Genomic DNA, 20378 nt, shown 5'->3' with positions numbered 1-20378 from the left:
CGATCGGCTCTGGAACAGGAACTCGAATAATGTCCCCATCCGTTGTCTCGACCATGAGCTGCTCGCCTTCGGACGTCTCCACCACCTTGGCCTCCTTTTCTGTGTAGCCACCTTCGTTGTCCGGAATCTGCACAGTCTGCTTGCCATTTTCCGGTTCACCAACGATGATCACCTGCTCCGTCTCACCGGTGGAAGTCACGACGTCCACAACTTGAGTGTTTTCCGTCGACTCAGTCACCTCGGTGGGCATTTCAGGCACCACGACGGGGGTGATGTCGCCTTCAGCGTTCGGAATCAGGATCTTCTGCTCACCCGTCGGAGTCTCAATTGAGCGCACCTCCGTCGTAGTGTAGCCACCTTCTTCATCCGGAATAGCAATGGTTTGCTTCCCGTCTTCAGGTTCCCCGACAATAATGACCTCAGTCGTACCTCCATCGGGCGTCGGGATCTCGACAGTTTGCTGGTTCTCGGTCGGAATTTCTTCCTCCTCCTGATCCGGAGGGGTGACCGCAATGGTAACTCGGGGGCAGAAGACGTCCAACAGATAGTAGAAGATCTCGTGATCCGCTCGGGTCACTGCAGCTTGACGTTGATCCAGCGCCTGTCTGGTGCAGTCGCTGTCGCTCTTGAGCTTGCCCTCCAAGAGCGCCACCACGTTCTTCTTAATGTCCTCGGGGAGATCAGAGGCCTTGACCCTGTCGACATCGACCATCTCCTTCTGGGTCAGATCAGCGATGACCTCTTTCTTGGACAGTTTGCCGTCGTGGTCTTGGTCGATCCGTTCAAAGTCCGGGTGGAAGGCGTCGCCCAGCTTGGAGATGAACGCCTTGGCCTCGTTGGACATATCGGCCTTGAGGTTGGCCGTCTTGACAGCGGAAGTCGAGCCGGCGTTCTTCATGGCCGTGTAGCCCACACCGGCCGATGCAGCCAGCAGCCCGAGCGTGGCTCCAGCGATGGCCAGACGCTTCTTCTGACGTCGCTTGTTGTTGGGGCGGTCAGGTGCCGCCACGCGCCGGATAAAGTGCGCTTCTTCATTCTCACTCCCGTAGTTGGTCGGAGACTTCATGTCCGCTTGAAAGGGTGGAGCTCACTCAGTGACTAGCAAGCTCAGGTTTGGACGATGCTTCGTTGCCGTGGAAAGTTGTGAAGTGATTGAGACCAACGAGCTTCGACTCGGCTCATGGTCATCGCTTTGGAAAGATCCCTGGGATGAGACTGTGGTGAAGATCTCGGCATTGCATGGAGAGAGTCGTGTGCTTGGACCATGATAACCGCATATCGACGATCTAAAGCGCAAAGGGTCGGGAGATCCGCTTGACCCGACGCAGGAGACTAAATGGACGGACATGAGGGAAGATCGCCTTAAGAAGTTGAAGAGGCACTCCGTGGCAATTAGATTCACTCGCGCCTTTCGAGAATTGTTTTTAACCGCACGATCCGCTGACAAAGATACGGTGGGGCACGTGCATCAGCAGAACGAAGATCACTGGCAGACACTCCATTTTCATGACTATGGCAACTGGAATCTTCCTCGGTACTCTGTTTCGCAACCAGGGTCACTTCAACTTGGAGCCTTTTGCCAAAAGCTTTGGGCATAGTCTCGTTCGTCACAAACCAAACACTTGTAGCAGAACCTGCTGCGGTTCCTCTTGAAAAGCTGTTCGAGCTCCAACATCACTTCTTTGCAATGTCATTGCAGCAAGATAGATCGCTTGGACATGGCGTGTCGAGTGCTAGATGCAAGAAAAGCTATAGAACGCACAATTGAGGCCTGCCTTGCCTTCAGCCGAAGCTTCCGAAGCACGGCAATCCGCGGTAGAAATTCACAGCAGCTGAAGGTCAGCCGGCTTTCTCGATATCACAGACGCTCAAGTTGAAGTCGTGTATACAAACACCAAGTGTTCGTCTACATGATCCAGTTTCTTATTCTCCACACAACTTCATTTGTCAATCACCACCATGGAGTTCCAGCTCAAGAAGCTTCGTCTTCGAGACGAATGGACGTTGCCAAGCTTCAGATCGGTGTTTCCGGACGCTTCCAGCAGTCAAGCAACCTCCGAGGCCATACCAGTTGACGCTTCGATGACACTGGGAGGACTTCCACCCATCAGCGCGTTGAACGAGACGCAGCAGAACGACGTCAATACTGAAGACGTTTCCAATACCGACACCACACTTTCCAACGAAATCATGACGGCCTTTGACAGTCTTGACGCTCAAGCAGAATCGGACGCATTACCACTCGAATTTCAATGCCGCTACCGTCACGGAAAATGTTCCAAACCTCGCACACTCAAGAAGAACGGATCGATGCACAGCTTCTGCGAATACCATCGACAGCTTTCGGTACGCAACCAACGAGTATTCGACCAGAAAAAGCGACACAAACAGGAGCTTCCAACCAGCAATACTGCAAGCAACATCTCCAACCACGAAGATGCCCAGCAGGACACACATGAAGCGAAGAAGCGACCCAAACGCAGACGCCGAACGGTGTAACTACCTAATCATCATATACGACAACTCACAAGCCGCTAGCATAGCAGAACATCGCACCAATGTAAGCAAAAAGAGTCGCATTGATACTTACTCTCACAACGCGTCTCCATTCGCAGTGTCTCGACAATCCTACCAACCACAACGTCTTTAGTATCTCAACATCCTCTGTCACTGCTCTAAAGCTTAGTCCACAACGATCGACCACGGGTGCTCGCGACGGCCGTACTGGATGTCGGACAGCTCCTTCCACACGCGCTCGGCTAGCTTGCCAGCCTTGCCGTCCGTGCCGTCCAGCGGGATGGCCAGGTCCTCGTCCATGTAGTTGATGGTGGACACGGGGGACACCACGGCGGCCGTGCCAGAGCCGAAGATCTCAATGATGCGTCCTTCCTTGCTGGCCTTCTGCAGCTGCTTCATGTTGATGTTGCCCTCCGTGACCTTGAACTCGTTCCACTCGCGTGTGAGGTGCAGGATCGAGTCGCGCGTGATACCGGGCAGGATGTCACCACGGGTAAGCGGGGGCGTGATCAGCTCCTTCTCGCCCTGCTCATTGATCCAGTGGATGAACAGGTTCATAGTACCGACCTCGGTGATCTCGTGATCAGGGCCGAAGATCCACAGATTCTGCGAGTAACCCTGCTCTTGGGCGTCGAACTGGGGCAGAATACCGGGGGCGTAGTTCGCACCGACCTTGAAACCACCGGTGCCACCAGGCCACGCACGGATGTAGCGGTCGTTAGCGCAGAGCTTCACGGGGTTGAAGCCCTCGGGGTAGTACGGACCCACAGGCGAGAGGATGATGAAAAGCTTGGCCTTCTCGCTGGCACCCACACCGATGGATGCCTGGGTACTGATGCCCGTGGGACGAATGTACAGCGAGTAGCCCTCGCCCTTGGGAACCCAGTCCTTGTCCAGGCGGATGAGCTCTTCCAAGCACTTAGTGAGCTCGTCACCGTCGAATTCCGGCAGCAACAGACGCTTCATGGAGTTATTGAGGCGCTTCATGTTCATGTCCGGACGGAAGAGACGGATCTGGCCGTCGGCGTCCACGTACGCCTTCATGCCTTCGAAGCATTCGAGTGCGTAGTGCAGCACGGCGCTGGCCGGATCTAGGGCCATAGGGCCGTACGGGTGGATCACGGGGCTGCCCCAGCCTTTGCCCAGTTCCCAGTCCACCTCGAGCATGTGGTCCGTGAACGTCTTGCCGAATTTAAGCTGCTCCTTCGGGAGTTTGGGCTTGGGGTTCGAGGTGCGCTCGACCTGCAGGTTGGCGTACGAGATGTCGGCGCCTGTGGAGAAGGCGGCTGCGCGTGAAGACGTCATCCGGCCCAGAGTCTTGGCACCACGGGCGAGCATAACTGGAAGTGCTTGGGCGCGAGGAGATGAATTTGGGAATGACACATTGCAGCTGTGGCAGATAAATGGGATACTTAGTGGAGATGTCAAATATGTGGAAATTTGTAAGGTGAAGAGTTTTGCGAGCTGGGAATGAGAGATGCGCAAACAATTTGAGGAGTGTCAGGTGTACTGCCAATATATAACTTGTATCAATATAGTTTGTTTAAAATTAACTTGTGTTTGGAGCACTTCATTCGGCTCCAACTTGTTGTTTCTTGTGGCGGAAACTACACCTCCTTTGATACTTTCTCGCTGACGTGCTCAGAGGGAGCAGAGGGAAGCTGGCCCGTAGATGCTGAACCTGAAGGGGCCTTGGAGGAGTCCTTAGGTGCCTCCGCAAGACCATCCTCCTTTGCAGGATGAGACTCCACCTTGTGGGTGTGGTCGCTTTCCTTGTGTTCTTCGTCTCCCTTGTGCTCGTGGTGCTCAACATGCTTCTGGTGGTGCTCTTCGTTTTTGTGAGCATGGTGATCTCCATCGCTATGAACGTGGTGGTCTCCATCTTTGTGGGCGTGGTGGTCTCCTTCTTTATGGGCGTGGTGATCTCCTTCTTTATGGGCGTGGTGCTCTCCCTCTTTGTGAGCATGGTGCTCGCCATCTTTGTGATGATGTTCTTCCTTGTGACAGTGGTGTTCACCGTTTTCATGGTGCTCGTCCTTGTGAGATGCCCCCTTGTGAGCTTCGTCCTTTTGAGGCTCTTCCTTGTGGCTTTCATGAGCACCAACATCAGCAGGTGGTATCTCTTTCGCGCTCTTGTGGCGGGCATCTGAGGAATCAACTGGGGGACCGTCAGTCCAGATGGACTTGAGCTTGGAAAACTTCTCGGCATCGTCCGCGGTCGACTCCATGATAGCCTTCGACTGGAGGAACTTGGCCTCATCGTACGGCGTGTTCTCAATCGATGCAGCTCCACCCATAGCTATGGTCTCGAACCAGTCTGTACTGTAGCGGTTTTGGTAGCAAAACGACGAATGGAAAACGAAGTGGTTCCCGCCTCCCTTCTCATGTCAATTCGCCATCACTGCGGGATCATCTCATGGCTGTTGAAAGAGTCACAGAAATAGGTGGCCAGGCCGTGATGGCCGTGGTATTCAGACCAGGCTTTCAGTGCCAGACAGGTTGCTAAGATTAGAGGCTTTTGACCTATACTTGCCCGCAACGAGTGTGCGATGCCAAACACCGAGGAGTTTCGCTTCCAGACTTTGTAGTCACCGCAGCCTCAGTCAGACCATGATTCAAAATAGCAAACCTATTCTAGGTAATGCGGCAGACTTTGATCTTCTCAGTACATTTCAGCGTGTTGTTAAACTTTAGCCAGGCTGTTTTTTGTACGTATCTGACTGCATCAAAACAAGTTGATGCGATGCAGTTTTGACATGTATACTTAAACGAGGTGTTGCATATTGCACATTCAAGTTTGTTAGTGTAAAGTGTGTTATTCCTTTGTCTTGCCACTATACGTAAGCGATGCTACACGTACAGGTTCATCATCTGCATACAATGCAATTCGCAGTTCGTATGCCGGAAGGACTCAACAGTTGTAGCCATGTCAAATTGATTAGATGAGCTGGTTAGAGGTACTTACGGTCATCAGAACAATTCGTGCGATTCTTGTGGTCACTAGCAGCTCTCTTCGCTATGCAGCAAACATTCACGCATCCAACATATACGCCAGTAATTCGGGTGACTGCTGAAATGGCAAACATGGTTGTCATTGCCGATCCAATCAACCACGTGATCGACACAAGAGAGGTGGAATGCCAAAGCATCTAGCTCCTTGACCAGTGGTCAATGACCACACGATACAGTGTAGTGTCATTGTAAATAGCAGCTGCAGTGGCCACAAACTGGTCGCCAATATAGTGGTAGATGCGGAGGTTGCTCACCATGCTGGTGCTCAACTTTCGTCGGTGACGAATCGTCACCAATGCTTCTGAACTATCCATCGTGCCAACAAGTACGGCGAGGTCCCCGTTTTCTTCTACGACCGCGACTTGGTGCACCATGATTACATCGTGGGATGTTCCAATCCTCGGCTGTCCAAGTAGACCTTGAAAGGGTAGCGTTAGCTTCCAGAAGACCATATCTTTTTCGGAAATGGCTATATTCTCATTTTTTTTTTTTTTGCGAATGTAGCCCTTCTTCGAAACTTTTCAACCAATCACAGAATGCCGATGGCGGACAAGAAGCGCGCATCGAGTTCGCCTCCTCGTGTCGGCAAGGCACTGGACCACCAACCTTCCAAGCGAAAACGAACCGACACATGTCCAGTCAAGAAACCCGCAGCTCTCCCTGATGCAGAGGTAGAGCTTTTACGTGCTTTAGAGGAAGAAATATTGAAAGAAGAAGAAAAGATCAAACTCGACAAGAACAAGAAGTTCCCGCCCGAAGAAGAAGATGACGACTATGATGAATCAGATGACGAATAAAAAAACGATTAATATGTGGTAGGACCCTTCTTAAGCTCCTCATTGAGCCAACCACACATCGCACGGACGCTGTCTCGGTCTTGGGCACAACACTCAACGACATTCGTGAAGAGTGAGGACACAGCCGAGGAATTAGCAGCAGTTGAAGCGCTATTACGCCTCCCTTGATTACTTGCGGGTCCCAGCTCAGCAGCCACAGCAGCAGGGGCTGCAAAGAATAGGGACTTTGATTTAGACGACGCGGCTGCAGTTGAAGCTCCCACGTTAACGGGATGACGTCGTTGATCCATTTTCAGCTCATAGTCGACACATTTCCGGAGCTCTCGACGGGCTTCACGTATCATAGCACGTTGCTGTTGTTTGTGTTTGTTAAGAAGTTGCTGGTACTCTTTGGATTCCGGTTCTTCTGGGGTTTCAGACGGTAGTGAAGGTAAAAATTGGTCGATTTTGTTGAATACGAGGAAAATTTGTGTATTCGCCAGGAATTTGTGCATAGATTTGTGTTTGAGTAAGCGGACGAGTTCCGTGGCGACGATAGGGAAACGAGGGCTGTCCGATACATCGACAACGAACAGCACGGCGACAATAGGAAGAGAAGCTTGGAAATTGTTGGCAACTGCAGTAGGAGCAACGTTGTTGAGGTTGTTGCTGTTGTCACTGAAAGTAGACAAGTCGTTGGTGGCGCTGTACCATTTAGCTCGACATGTACGACGACCGGGTAGATCAACAAGCAGCAAATATCTGTCGCTATTATCCACTCGATAACTTGCAGTCTGTAGTGTCCGCGTCGGATCCGGGTACAAGTAGGAAGGCAACTCAATACCTTTGTTAGTGTAAATACTCATGTCTTCGCCGATGGAGATTCGTGAAAGATGGTTTACTAGCGTCGACTTGCCGGCACCATCCAGTCCCAATACAAGCAGTTTACCACGGTGTTTCTTTGCGGCATGCTGCCGTGTTAGCATACCCGTGAGCATCCGCAGTGATCCTCGATAGTCCGTTTCGGAGGAAGCTTCCCGCTCTTGATAAGCCAACAACTCGTGCGATGTGAATCCCCCCATTTTCACAGATTACAGGTCACTAGAAGTTTGTTGTTCTGCGGTGACGCCTATTTCTGCTGCGTTGTTGAGCGGTTAAGTAGTTTTTAAGTATTGTTGCTTGTTCGCCATAAATAGTGGCGATGGAAATGAGACGAATACTGCATCGAATTCAACCTCACATAGCGTGAAACTAGTCGAAGACGATGGACTCGGAAGGTGATGGAACTGGGATTGACCGCAAGACATTCAAAGACGGAGCAGCTGTGCTTGTGCGCGACGAAGATGGAGATTTACTTGACGCAACCATTGTTCGCCAGCACCGGAATGGTGACTACGTGGTTGAGTACAACGAGACGGGAAAAATGGAGAAGAACGTACCGAAAGACCGTATCCAGTCCGCCGATGATGGGAACGCGAGGAGTCGTAATTTAGACAAGGACGACGAGCTTCAAGTCGACACAGCAGTGCAGTTCAAGAACGAGAAGGGGGAATGGAGCGACGGTCAAATTCGCAGGCTCCGCAGCAATGGTAGATACGACATTGCGCTCGAAGGAGATGAAGTGGTCAGGAATGTCGAGAGGAGAGATATCCGAGTCACCAAGACACCGAGTAGGAAGAAAAGTGTGGATGCTGAAGTAGACAGCGAGGATGAAGATGAGGAGCGTGCTATGAGGAAAAGGAGGTCTAGAACCAGAGGCGGTAGAAGTAAGCGCGAGTTGGTCACGAGTGAAGATGAAAGTGACGATAGCGTCGGTCCTCTACGGCAAGGCCGACGGAGCGGTGGAGCAGGATTCCCCCAGTTGCGAGTGAATCAATTGGTCGAGTTCGAAGATAAAAGCGGGCGTATTCGTCGTGGACGGATCAAAATGCTCAACCGGGAGCAACAAATGTGCGACGTGGAGCATGAAAGTGACGCTGGAAGAGTCTCGAGGCGTATCCCTCTCGACGTCGTTCGGCCCGCCAGCTCATTTGGTCGCTTTTTTGGCGGGACGAACCGAAATTTTGTGCCATTTCAGCTGAACACGCATGTGTATTATCGCACAAAAGACGGCATGGAGCGGAAAGGAATTGTACTCAAAGTATCCAAGACCAGTGGCAGGACACTCTACGAAGTGGAGGATTTACTGGATGGAACAATGATTAAACAGCTATCAGTTGGGAAGCTACGAGCTGTTCCGTGGCTTGATTACACCCTTCCGAGCTGGAACGGTATGCCGAATTTACCAACTTTTTCACTGTTTTCCGCGCCTATACTTCGAAGAGGAATGAATGTCCGCTTTCGTCGGACTGAAGAGAAAACAGGACGTAGTGGGTGGAAAGGTGGAGTCATCGTGAAGGCCAAGGCGAACGCTTGCTGTATCGTGGAATACTACGGACCAAACGGTGACTGTAAGCGGGAAGAAGTCAAGAACTCCGACATCCAAGCTCGGTTCTTTCGGATGCCGTTCAGCGGAATGATGGACGGTGTTCTGGATGGTTTATCGCTTCCAACTATTCAACTACCTGCCGGTATGTTTAAGGTTGGAAGTGCCGTGGAAGTGTCCAATGGAGCCAGAGTTTTCCTCGGAACAGTAGTGAGTTCTAACGAGATGGACAAGACGTACACAATCCGATACGAAGACGGTCGAAAGGAGAAAAACGTGCCAAGTGATCGTGTTCGGTTATCACTACGTCGCTTGCGAATTGGTACCGAGGTGGAAATGATCGTTGAAGGTCCGTGCAAAGAAGTATCCAAGTTAGACGGCGAGGTGGCATGGATCCATCGAGACGAGAAAGTTGCGGTTCGCATCAACGGCGGCAACAATGATGTTTTCGCTGAAGTTTGCACTCACGCTCTGATGGTCGATGGTAAACCAGCGTTTACGGCTCCGTTAAGTAGCACGTGGCTGGAACTTTTGGGGTACTACTTGAATTTAGCAGCCGAACTATTCGTCTACACTTGGTTTTTCTTTGGCTTCATGGTCGAGATGGATGAAATGCTGACATTGCACGAAGACACGGCGCCAGATTTACTGCAAAACCAAGAGCACATGACCGCAATGTACACAAGTCAGCAGGTGGATTGGACTCTCTGTCATCATCCAGCACTGCAGAATGCATCGTCGTCAGATTATTTGTTGATTTCTTCCGATGTGATGGCTACCGATCGCGCGTGGCTCATGGCTTTGTTAGTATCGAAGGCTGTCTTAACTGCGGGTTGTGCTCTCTTGGTGCTGCGGTGCTTACGATCCAAGTTGTCAGCACTACAAGATGAGTACGTTAGACTCTTTAAATGTTGTTTCCTGCTTATCTAACGTTGTTTTTTGTTCAGCTTCATTGACTTGAAAGAATACCAACAAGAACGTGTGATGCGACGACATCTAGCAGTTGCAATGGGTTGGGCTCTCATCGTGACGTTCATGACACTAGTCAACTACGCTTCATTGTTGAATCGGTTCGACTACTACTGTCTGCTAAACGACAAAACGTTGAGCTTCGACGAGCTCGCATTGAGTATTAACCCTTTCGCGATTCATTCTAGCTACTCGAACTCCGTTCAACTTCTGATCTCTCTTGCGGCCAAGACCACCTTCAATCTCTTTCGAGGCGTGACTTTCCACCTGCTGCTCTTCGCGTTCCCAACCAGTGGCACGAACTTCATTCGACGCCTGGTGTTCTTACTACCATCTATCGCAGTGACAGCGCTACTCTGTGCTGTAGGTGGAGCAGCACTGCACACGTTTTACTACGTTCAGAAGACCGAGATACTGAGTGACAGGACACTGGAGATGTCCACCAACACCGATCTATCGGTGCTTCTACTGGTCTTGTCGCTCTGGTTCATCTACTGCGTATACAACGTGGGGGCTGCAGCTGGTCGATTCTCTGAGACTCGATTGGAGCGACAACGAACGTCACGAGATGAAGTATCGGAGGACGTACTGGATCTCGCGGAACGTGGAGAATTCGGTCTACAAGCACAACGTGAAGCGTTGGTGACCAAGGTGGAACAACGTCAGGACCAACTTGGCATCTGTAAGCTGAGTATCCTGCGCATCTACCGCCACATCATCGTCCACTTTGCAGCCGCTGCAGTTGCAATCTACATTGACGTAGCTCTACGTCGTGTGGTCAAGGAGTCCAATGGGAGTTCAGTGGCGTTGAACGCTTTGGCTTTCCACCTCGCAGTGTCGATCACGTGGTTGGTCGGATCAGCGATGGCAGTCATGTTTGCCATCTCACTACGACAGCAGTCACCGGAATTGCTGGCGTATATCTTGGATGTGTAAGAGCAGAATAAACACACGTTAAAACTACACTTCCAATAGAACTGTAGGGGTTGAATAGCGTTCAAAACCATCATCTAACCTCATCCAGTTGCTCTACTTGGTCACGTAGTTTTCGAACAGCGAGGTGAAGTAGTTCGGGTCCGTGATGGCTGCGAAGGGCTCCACTCGTTGGAGGTACTTACCGCGGCTCTTTTCGAAGGCCACAGGGGCACCCGAGCGAACGTCACGCACATCCACAATGTGAGAGTGATGAGCCTCAATGTGGTCGTCAAAGAAGACACTAACGTCATCCTTCTCTTCATCAACCAATAGCAACTTCCCGTACTGCCCGTCCTCAGCATGAGCACTCCACCACTCCCAGTAGTCACGAAGAGCCAGCGTACTAGCACCCTGCAGCATACCACCCAGAGTCTCTTGAATAGACTGGAAGCCGCGCATCACCTTAACTTCCGGCTCCGAAGCCGCGTAGAAGTTGTTGGGAGCACTGGCCCCTTCCTCCGCCAGCTTGGACGAGAACGGCACCTTGGTGAGCGTTCCCACTGCCAACGCCGTGCCGTCAGTCTCAAATCCGTCGCGATAGAACGTGCCGATACGACGTGCACTGGGCTCCAGCTTGAGTCGGAACCGCTCCGGTAGGGCAGGTAGACCCACGGGGTGTTGTCCGTCCACGAGGAGATCCAGCTCCTTCGCGACCTCTACAATGTCATCACCAAAGGTGCGAAACACGAGCTTCACGTCCATCTCTTTGTCTGTCACTTTAGGAGACGCCAAGTACGACAAGAACTGCAAGAATGATGGTAACAGGTAGTAGCGACCTTCACTCCAGGCCTCCTGGAGTCGAGACTTGGGCATCGTTGCTGCCAATTGCTTGGCTGCTTCTCGCTGCTCTCCCATAGGGAAATGCAGCTTCTCCATCACCTCTTTAAAGGAATCACGCACGCGACGACCAGGTGCGTTGTCCCCACCTGTGAAAGCTGATTGTAACGCTGTGCGCTTCTTCTTGGCTGCTTTATTCACGGCTTTAATCTCGTCGATGTCACTGCCCTGAGCTGTAGCCAGACTCTGGTACGGGTGGGCGTCGTCCACGAACTGCTTGTAGGTTATGAGCTTGTGTCCATTGGATTCAGCCGCTGGGGGCTCAATAGACGACGCGTTCGAGACACAGATCCACTCGGATGGACTGCTGGGGTTCACGTAGCCCCACGTACACTCGGACAGGAGATAATCCACCGTGTTCTCCATAGTGCGACCACCTGCAGCGTCCGACATGAGGACGGTACGGTTCAGGTCGAAGTGCAGCACGACGCTGCGCTTGCTGGTAGCCATGATGGAGGAGAGCGTGGTGGACGAAGGGGGTCAGATGCTGATCAATTTGTGGTCGACCATCGAAATTGGACAAGTTTTTAGCCAATCAAAACTAAGTTTGATTAAAGTGTAGCCATGGTTACCTCTTGCGGCTACTTTTCTTCCTAGATCTCGACTTCGGCGCAGCTTTCTTCTTCTTAGGAGTCTGTTCTTCTTCATGCTCTTCTTCTCCCGTTTCTTCTGCTTCATCGTTCTCCTTTTCAGCATCATCGTCGACTGAGAGCAAGGTCTCTCCTCCACTGTGTTCCTCCTCGTCCCCCGTCTCAATAACAGCAGCAGCAGCGGCCGCTGCCCTGCGTTTCTGTTGACGCGAACTCGTCCTTGTTGCTGGCAGAGACGGACGTCGTCGACGTGCAGGTGCGCGCTTTGCTGGCGTCTTGGACGCCTTCGTGCGTCCTCCAGACTTGCTGTCAGCTTCAGACGCAGAAGCCTCGTGACTCTCTGAGCCACTCACGTCTTCACTCGCAGAAACTGACGCACCGCGTGTACGTTTGCGCAACGGCGATGGGGCTGCCGAGCCAGGACCGTCACTGCTAATACTCGTGCGCTTTCGGATCCGCGTTGATGCTCGCGCCGGTGTAAGAGGTGGAGGGCCAGAAGCTTCGACATTAAGCGCCTTCTCACTCGAGTCCTTGGTCTCAACCGTCTTTGATTCCTTGTCTGCTGTAGGTTTCTCCGCATCCTTGTCGTTTCCATCGCTTTTATCCTCTTTATCGTCACAATTCTTCTCTTCTTCCTCCTTGGTTTGCTCCTGTTCTTTACGAGCCGCCTCCTCTTTACGAGCCGCCTCCTCTTTACGAGCAGCGGCTTCTTCCTCTGCGTCTCGAATCTTCTGCAATAAAATCGCCTCTTTCTTGACACTAGCTTTGCGTAGCGTCTCGGTGAGAGTCCTAGCAAAGTGCAACAACTCGACGCCTTTGCGTCTCGCTTCCGGTTGCTCTCGCTGCTCCGCGTCCGTCACCACATGTTGACAGAACAAATAAACCTGCTCTGCGAACTGCGCCCACTCGCACACTTCTCCTCTTGCGACACGGTCCTGGATCTTCTCTAAATCCACTTGTTCCTCGGTTTTATCTGCATCCTTCTCGTCTTCACTCTTGGAGAACATGCATGGATTTACGTCCTTACTCTTTGCCACCGACACGATCTTGGACAATACGTCCAGTAACATACTCTTCCTCAGAGCCTTCAGACTCGCCAGCGCAGCCTCCGCCTCCTCCTTTTCAGGATTCTTCTCCTCAACAACCGTCTCTTCAACCTTCTCTTCAACCTTCCGTTCAACCTTCTGTTCAACCTTCTCGTCATTCTTCTCGTCATTCTTCTCGTTGTCCTCCACCTTCTCATCAACTTTCTTCTCTTCAGCAGTCATTTCCACATCCTTCTCCTCAGCGTGAGCCTCGGTCTCCTCCATCACAACATCAGCTTTCTCCTGCTCCATTTTTTCCTCCTTCTCCTCCTTCTTCTCCTCTTTCTTCACTTCAGCAACATCCACAGGAGCCACAACGTCTGCTCTAGGGGAGGGTGTGGGCGTGCCATCGCTTGCAGACTGCGAGGCGTCTCCCTCGTCTGGATCTTCGAATCTCCGTCTGGGTCTCGTCCTCGGTCTCTTCCTCTGGCTCCTCACTCGCTGCAGGGCTGAGTGAACAGGCAACTTCACGTCTTTGTCTTCTTTACTGTGCGCTTTCTCCTCCTCTCGCCTTCTGGCAGCCTCAAACTGGTCAACGAGCGCCGCTAACTCCGTAGAGAACGTGGACGTGGCAGGAGTCCAAACTGCCAACAGCGGCGCAAATTGAGGCTCTGGAAGAGACGCTTCACCCGCTGCCACGGCTACTGCAAGTGCTGGGAGGGTTGCGTCTTTCTCTCCGGCGCGGAGGGCCGCGATCTCCGCTTGCAGGAACGCGATGGCCTCATCCAGCTGCGGCAGCGCTGCTTTAGCCTCCATCGTCGTGTTGGGAGTATTTTTGAATGAAAGTTTGTATTGAATGGATTGAGTTGCAGAATAAGAGGATTGATTGCGATATGAGGGTAGATTATGTAGAGTGATGGTTTTTCCTGGCCAAGGACAGGAGATTCGTAGTGGAAAAGTATGCAGAGATTTCACATATTACACTTCTACATGCACCATAGTACCACCGCGGCGACTTCGTAGTTCAGGAGATAGTTTATTACGCTAGCTCCTTCGACAGGATAACCTGAAGCTTGAACAGAACTTCAGCTGCACTAGGTCGCAAGGTCGGGTCTACCGATATGCAAGCGCAGCCAAGATCTGTCAGTGACTTCGGACCTACATCTGAAAACTCTACCGTAACATTTCCCATGGCCACTTTTTGCAGAAGAGTGGCGTCCGTCATTTGTCGCCCATGTGACAGCTGCATCTCCTGTCTCGCCTGGGCGTATGGTAGAGTGTGGGTGTCCAATTCACTCAGCACGACTCCAAACGAGAAGATATCCGCTTTAGTGTCGTAATGTTCGCCCGTCATCACCTCCGGAGCCATCCACAGCGATGTTCCCGCACCAGCAGTCATAGTTCGATCAAGTCGCTCTCGCGAAATCCCGAAGTCTGTTAGTTTGGCTTCGTGCATGTCGTTCAGCAAAATGTTTCTTGACTTCAAGTCCCGATGGATGAGTGGAGGTTCCAAGGAATGCAAATATGTAAGCGCGTGGCACACGTGTAGTGCGATAGTGACCTTCTCACGATCAAACCCAACAGGATGTTGCTTTTGCTTATAGTTGGTCAAGAGCGTGCGTAAGTCTCCACCCTCCATGAATTCCATTACCACGCACAGATCGGAAAGGGAGTCCCACGCGATACCAATGAATGTGACGATACGAGGGTGGTCCATAGTAGCTGTCAATTTTGCCTCAATCAAAAACCCGTTCACAAGTTTCATGTCCCGACGGGTGCTCGGTAGTAGCATCTTGACCGCGACTTGCTCGTTATTGTAGATCCCAGCATATACCTCACCGAAGGCTCCGTGACTGATAAGCGTGAGAATACGGACTTTTTCTCGTGGCAGGCGATTCGCTGTGATGATGTCATCGTCCCACAAACCAGTTTGACCTTGATCAGCTCTGAAGCGGAGCCGACGAATAGCAATGAATCCCAAGGTTATTATGCACAGCAGAAAGATACACATAGTGGTAATCGCGACGATCGTTAGCCCGTCCGGTGACTCATCGTTACCAGTGTCTGGAAATGTACTCTTGAGTGTTTGTACCATAGCCCGTAATGTATCCTCAATTTCAGGCTCGCACCAGGTATGCTCACTAACTTCGGAGCCAGATACTTGTCGACATGGTGCAATGAATTGCACTTCGTTTGGACACGTGTTGTCGTCCATAATCCAGGAACTAGTTTGTGCCAACAGGTAGATTGTTGCGTTGCTGTCACTACCGTCGAACTGGAACAATTGAGGGTCGAAGCTGCCGTTAATGTCGCTGTCTTTGGACCATATTGGGCCATTCTTTTGCTCAAGAGTGAATTCCCAAGATTGACTTTCAGGGCTGACAGCACACGCTGCCCTGGATTCAACGTAACTTGGATCACACGTCGACTCCGTGAAGACGATGGCGCTGTTGTTGCACTTCTCATTAAGTTTGCATGATGTTGAATCATCGAAGATCGAAGAAGACAGGAGAACGCTGTTCATGTTCATGGTGCCATCACATTTTACGTAAGCCTGCACGTAGTGAGCTGAGCCGTCCGTGGGGCGTCCAGAACGGGGAATTGCTTGTACCCATCCAGCGCTCCAAAGTATAGCCCGCTGCAGGCCGTGCGGGAGCCTCTCGAAGTTGGCCACTGTTTCCACAATATCAGTGAGGGCCGAGTTAAGTGTCGAAGGAGTTGGAGGTTGAGAGACTTGGCTAAAATCGACGATTTGCTCAATACCAGAGAGAGCATGTCCAGGACCTATTCGAATCGCGAACGATACTAAGAAACGCAGGAAGAGTGTGGGTAAACGGCGAGTACACATAGTAGCCTGGATTTCTCAGTTAAAAGGTCGGAAAAGTGAGTGCGTGTGGTGGGGGGAACGTTGACTTTACGGAAAAAGAAAAAGTGAACTAATGTATGTCTCCAGTGGCGGAGACGGGCGCTGAACCGCCATACACTTGATATTTAGTATAGCCGTTTCGTAAACGACCTTAGATACCCAATTGACAAAAACAAGTTTTCATACTGGAGTTTTCAACGGCTAGGGAGCTGTTTGAGCAGCGATAATTTGTGCTCTCAGAAAACTGAGAACACATGTGGGTTCAGCGATGAACAAAGAATGTCCGTTACCAAACACGAGGATCTCACAGGGATCTCACGTTTGTATACCATGAGGATCGATGATCTACTACTACGTCTGCCAGTGTTTAGTTGCTTTATCTAAACCTTTGGATTATTCACGCAATTCACAGGAGTAGTTTTTGCATCGATTCATCTATAGTATAGTACCATATTTCAAATGTTACTTTTTGCATGGATTTCTGATCACTGGACTAACACTTGAGATTCATACGTACCAGTAGTTAGAAATGCATATCTCGAAAAGATGGGAGGCAATGATTTAGTTAAGGAGCATGGCAAACTTGGTTATCACCCGGACGCCCTCCCGATTCACGTTGAACTTGTCCAGAAGAGGATTATCGAGATACAGGCCATCACAATGTATAGGTGTGTGTTTAATCTAAGTTCATTGATTGTATAGTTCCAGCGAAAATCTTGAGCCATGAACAGCGTCTGCACTTTTGCTCGTGTATTTCACACACCGATATATAAACATTCAGCTTACCTAAAGAAAGGCACCGGAGAGAGCATGCCTTCTTGGCACTTCGAATGTCATTTTCAAAGCCACACACCTGGATTTCCAACGCCCATCGTTATAAAAATTTCGCTAATGGGTTCATGTACTCGCTCAACAGATTATTTTGACGCTGTCAAGCGAGGTAGTTCGCTGGAAACCGCAAAGCGTTTAAGCAGGTGCACCTGAAGAACGATTAAATTTAATGGTTGCTCGTTAACTACTCAATAATGTTCGTTCTCCAAAAATTCTAGCACTACACATATATCGTAACGCAATTGAAAGGAATCATTTGTTTTGACTGTGAGTCATCTTCCTAGCCATGCAATATTCTACATTAAACATAAATTATGGTCCCAACCTTCAGCTCATTCACTGGATGATATGATTTTCTGTGAATTACTTGTAGTAAACGCTACGACACGTAGCCGCCCCGTGCCTTGCAACTTTTGGAGAAAGATTTTACACTAGCTCCTTCGACAGGATAACCTGAAGTTTGAAAAGAGCTTCAGCTGCACTAGGTCGCAAGGTCGGGTCTATCGAAATGCAAGCGCAGCCAAGATCTGTCATGGACTTCGGACCTACATCTGAAAACTCTACCGTAACAGTTCCCATGGCCACTTTTTGCAAAAGAGTGGCGTCCGTCATTTGCCGCCCATGTGAAAGCTGCATCTCCTGTCTCGCCTGGGCGTATGGTAGACTGTGGGTGTCCAATTCACTCAGCACGACTCCAAACGAGAAGATGTCCGCCTTATCGTCGTATTTTTCACCCGTCATCACCTCGGGAGCCATCCACAGCGATGTCCCCACACCAGCAGTCATAGTTCGATCAAGTCGCTCTCGCGAAATCCCGAAGTCTGTGAGCTTGGCTTCGTGCATTTCGTCCAGCAGAATATTTCTTGACTTCAAGTCCCGATGGATGATTGGAGGTTCCAGTGAATGTAAATATGTTAGCGCATGGCACACGTGTAGAGCAATAGTTGTCTTTTCGCAGTCAAATCCGACCAGGTGGCTTGATCTCTTATAGCTCTCAAGTAGTGTACGCAGGTCGCCACCTTCCATGAACTCTAGAACTACACACAAATCGGAAAGAGAATCCCACGCAATACCAATGCACGTTACAATTCGAGGGTGCTCCATGCTTGCTGTTAATTTCGCTTCAGCCAGAAACTCGTTCACAAGGTGAATATCGCGGCGAGTACTTGGAAGTAGCATCTTGATTGCAACTTGGTCGTTGTTGTAGATTCCAGCATACACCTCACCGAATGCACCGCGGCTGATGAGCTTCAAAACGCGGACCTTCTCGCGCGGGATGCGGTTTGCTGTGATGATATCGTCTTCCCACAAGCCCGTTTGCCCTTTAAGCCCTCGATCTTGACTTGCTTGGGAACGACGTCGTCGAAGAACGACAACAACCGCGACAAAAGCTACTGCGGCGATTGCAAGTACAATCCCGACTATTGTAGCTTTGCTGGACCCACTGGAACTTGCAGTCGCATCAGTTGTATCGGTTGCATCGTCACGTGTAGGAAACACTCCAGTTTCCGCCCAAGATCGAACATTTTCCTCGATTTCAGGTTCGCACCACGTATTATCATCAGCGGGTATCTGTCGACATGGTACGATAAATTGAGCGCCGTTTGGACACGTGTCGTCGTCCATACTCCAGGAGCCCTTTTGTGCCAACATGTAAATTGTCGTATTGCTGCCACTGTCATTGTATTGGAACAACTGAGGGTCGAAGGTCCCGTCAATTTGGCCGTCTATGGACCAAATTGGTCCATTCTTCTGCTCGAGAGAGAATTTCCAAGACCCACGCTCAGGGTTGGTGGCACACGCAGTTCTGGTTTCAACGTAACTTGGATCACATGTCGACTCTGTGAAGCTGATGACGTTGCTTTTACACTCCTTGACTGTGAGCTCGCATGCCGTCGATTCAAATATCTGGGAGGAGAGGAAGATATCGCTCATCTCCTGGCCGCAATGGACGTACACTTGCACATACGGAGTAGCATCATTCGAGCTGGAAATAGAGTCAGTATATTCAGGGTTCGCTTGTACCCACCCGGCGCTCCATAGCAAAGCGCGTTGCAGATTATAATCGAAGTTCGTGAGATTTTCCACTGTCCCTACGATATCTGTGAGCGCCGAGTTGAGGCTTAGAGGAGTTGGAGGCTTAGTGATGGCCAAGTTTCCATACAATTGTTTGGCAATGTCAGAGCGGGCCTGTCCAGGTGTGCTTCGAATCACTAGTAGTGTTAGTACACATACAAAGAGCACGGATAAGCGGCAAGTACGCATGGAAGTACTTCTCAGCTACAAGGTCCGGGGAGGTGGTGGGATTGTTGGATCTCAGTGTGAAAGACAAAGTGATTCCAAGCGTGGAGTCAGGTGGTATTTCCAGTGAAGACGTTTCGCGATATCCGTACCCATTCCCGTTTTCTAGCCCAGATTTAGACTTTATTTTTTTTACTTATTCATCAAACCAGTGCAAAAAAGTCGATGCACACAGTTACTCGCCCTCGTTCGCTTGCATGCTTTTATACTTTTGGAGACGTCAAACGAGTGCTAGGCTATCGACCCAAAGATTCTCGCATCTGAACAGCCTATGATAGCATTTAAAAAATGTCCTCAAAACCATGTTAACAATGCTAAGCTAATAAAGTTCATTTTGAATTGAACTATAGCCATGCGTTGCCCAGAAAGCTCTGGATATTGCCGACAGAATTGAGCTTCCTTACACTAAACAGCGTTTTCTCCGTCCAAATGACAATTAGGGATCCTTCAGGCCTACCTGAAGCGGTTTAAGTAGCAAGACCAACCAAGAAGAGTGATAGAACAGACGAACGGCGTCAAATCGCGTCTTATATGTTTCCAAAAGGCTTCTATTGCGAAAACATAAAAAATCTAATAGAAGGCCACTTTACTACTACTAAAATGATAATTAGGGAAGTATTGACCATTGCTTATTACGCGCTAGTGGGGAGCGCGTTCGTTTGGTAGTTAAGAGTGGTTGCATTAGTAGTGAAGGCTTTTTCACTAAAAGCTAAAGTAGCCAAATCACTTCTTCATGGACCATGCGCGTCACAACAAAGGCACCACGAAGACGAAGGTAGCACAAAGGCCGAGGAAGGAGCAAATACAGTGCATTTATTGTTCATACCAGGGAAGTAGGTATTTAGCTTGATCGAGATTTAGCTGCCCTAAGGACATCTCAAGCAGTATTTAAGTAAGTCCTTACGGCGGTTTTATCGTTAATGTAACGGGTTAATACCTGGTTAAGTTTTAAGCTTCCAACGGCAGGTCCTACGCAATACGTTGCTTGAATGTCGTTCTTGTCCACCTTGGTCAACATTCACGCATCTGTGATAAGGTTTCGCATTTTATTACATACTTATTGCGATGTACGCATATCATACCGTAAGTACTTCATAACTACGATATCAACCTAAGTATGCATTTGTACAGGTTCACCGAGGGTCTGCGGTCCTGGTAAGAACTCAGGATATTAATATCCAGAGAACAACGCAACTACCAACGCTTTTTGAAGATTCGACTTCTTGCAATCTGAAATACTTTGACTTTCAAAGT

At 50.2% G+C, this 20378-nt stretch overlaps 12 protein-coding genes across 13 annotated transcripts in view; 3 read left to right on the top strand and 9 right to left on the bottom strand.

Moving 5' to 3' along the window:
- The window catches only part of PPTG_22853 (hypothetical protein), a gene marked incomplete at its 5' end in the record, with an annotated part of 9472 nt that extends 8406 nt beyond the window's left edge, over positions 1-1066 (bottom strand). The window contains one exon of the mRNA XM_008906790.1: positions 23-1066. Within this exon, the coding sequence (XP_008905038.1) occupies positions 23-1066 (1044 nt within the window). The remainder of the gene's footprint in view (positions 1-22) is intronic.
- Positions 1067-1959: 893 nt separating this feature from the next.
- PPTG_11463 (hypothetical protein) lies at positions 1960-2499 on the top strand (the record flags this gene model as incomplete). The annotated part of the gene is made up of 1 exon (XM_008906789.1): positions 1960-2499. One exon carries the CDS (start codon positions 1960-1962, stop codon positions 2497-2499), a length of 540 nt encoding a protein of 179 aa, XP_008905037.1.
- A 42-nt stretch (positions 2500-2541) lies between these two features.
- PPTG_11462 (branched-chain amino acid aminotransferase) lies at positions 2542-3902 on the bottom strand. Its single transcript, XM_008906788.1, has one exon. The coding sequence runs from the start codon at positions 3853-3855 to the stop codon at positions 2683-2685; it is 1173 nt and encodes a 390-aa protein (XP_008905036.1). The 5' UTR covers positions 3856-3902; the 3' UTR covers positions 2542-2682.
- Positions 3903-4124: 222 nt separating this feature from the next.
- On the bottom strand, positions 4125-4814 carry PPTG_11461 (hypothetical protein; the record flags this gene model as incomplete). Its single annotated transcript, XM_008906787.1, has 1 exon — positions 4125-4814. The coding sequence occupies one exon, from the start codon at positions 4812-4814 to the stop codon at positions 4125-4127; it is 690 nt and encodes a 229-aa protein (XP_008905035.1).
- An 852-nt stretch (positions 4815-5666) lies between these two features.
- On the bottom strand, positions 5667-5999 carry PPTG_22852 (hypothetical protein; the record flags this gene model as incomplete). Its single annotated transcript, XM_008906786.1, has 1 exon — positions 5667-5999. The coding sequence occupies exon 1, from the start codon at positions 5979-5981 to the stop codon at positions 5667-5669; it is 315 nt and encodes a 104-aa protein (XP_008905034.1). The 5' UTR covers positions 5982-5999.
- Positions 6000-6025: 26 nt separating this feature from the next.
- On the top strand, positions 6026-6811 carry PPTG_11460 (hypothetical protein). The gene has a single exon (XM_008906785.1). The coding sequence runs from the start codon at positions 6066-6068 to the stop codon at positions 6324-6326; it is 261 nt and encodes an 86-aa protein (XP_008905033.1). The 5' UTR covers positions 6026-6065; the 3' UTR covers positions 6327-6811.
- Positions 6308-7387, bottom strand: PPTG_11459 (hypothetical protein; the record flags this gene model as incomplete). Its single annotated transcript, XM_008906784.1, has 1 exon — positions 6308-7387. One exon carries the CDS (start codon positions 7385-7387, stop codon positions 6335-6337), a length of 1053 nt encoding a protein of 350 aa, XP_008905032.1. The 3' UTR covers positions 6308-6334.
- A 182-nt stretch (positions 7388-7569) lies between these two features.
- PPTG_11458 (hypothetical protein) lies at positions 7570-10635 on the top strand (the record flags this gene model as incomplete). Its single annotated transcript, XM_008906783.1, has 2 exons — positions 7570-9620; positions 9678-10635. The coding sequence occupies 2 exons, from the start codon at positions 7570-7572 to the stop codon at positions 10633-10635; spliced, it is 3009 nt and encodes a 1002-aa protein (XP_008905031.1).
- PPTG_11457 (hypothetical protein) lies at positions 9783-12001 on the bottom strand. The gene has a single exon (XM_008906782.1). The coding sequence runs from the start codon at positions 11959-11961 to the stop codon at positions 10729-10731; it is 1233 nt and encodes a 410-aa protein (XP_008905030.1). The 5' UTR covers positions 11962-12001; the 3' UTR covers positions 9783-10728.
- Positions 12002-12037: 36 nt separating this feature from the next.
- PPTG_11456 lies at positions 12038-13956 on the bottom strand. 2 transcript variants are annotated; one of them, XM_008906781.1, is made up of 2 exons: positions 13295-13956; positions 12038-13270 (listed from the first exon to the last, which is right to left on the bottom strand). In XM_008906781.1, exons 1-2 carry the CDS (start codon positions 13940-13942, stop codon positions 12080-12082), a joined length of 1839 nt encoding a protein of 612 aa, XP_008905029.1. In that variant the 5' UTR covers positions 13943-13956; the 3' UTR covers positions 12038-12079. The 2 variants fall into 2 exon arrangements, with proteins under 2 accessions (XP_008905029.1, XP_008905028.1); XM_008906780.1 differs by having other exon boundaries at positions 12038-13956.
- A 209-nt stretch (positions 13957-14165) lies between these two features.
- PPTG_11455 (TKL/MLK/MLK protein kinase) lies at positions 14166-15974 on the bottom strand (the record flags this gene model as incomplete). The annotated part of the gene is made up of 1 exon (XM_008906779.1): positions 14166-15974. The coding sequence occupies one exon, from the start codon at positions 15972-15974 to the stop codon at positions 14166-14168; it is 1809 nt and encodes a 602-aa protein (XP_008905027.1).
- A 1125-nt stretch (positions 15975-17099) lies between these two features.
- On the bottom strand, positions 17100-19145 carry PPTG_11454 (TKL protein kinase). The gene has a single exon (XM_008906778.1). The coding sequence runs from the start codon at positions 19086-19088 to the stop codon at positions 17250-17252; it is 1839 nt and encodes a 612-aa protein (XP_008905026.1). The 5' UTR covers positions 19089-19145; the 3' UTR covers positions 17100-17249.
- Between the last annotated feature and the right edge of the window lie 1233 nt (positions 19146-20378).

Source organism: Phytophthora parasitica, assembly GCF_000247585.1.
Source record: "Phytophthora parasitica INRA-310 unplaced genomic scaffold supercont2.24, whole genome shotgun sequence".
In the NCBI taxonomy this organism is placed as follows: Eukaryota; Oomycota; class Peronosporomycetes; order Peronosporales; family Peronosporaceae; genus Phytophthora; species Phytophthora nicotianae.
The sequence above is the reverse complement of the archived record's forward strand: the minus strand, read 5'-3'. Positions and strand labels throughout refer to the sequence as shown.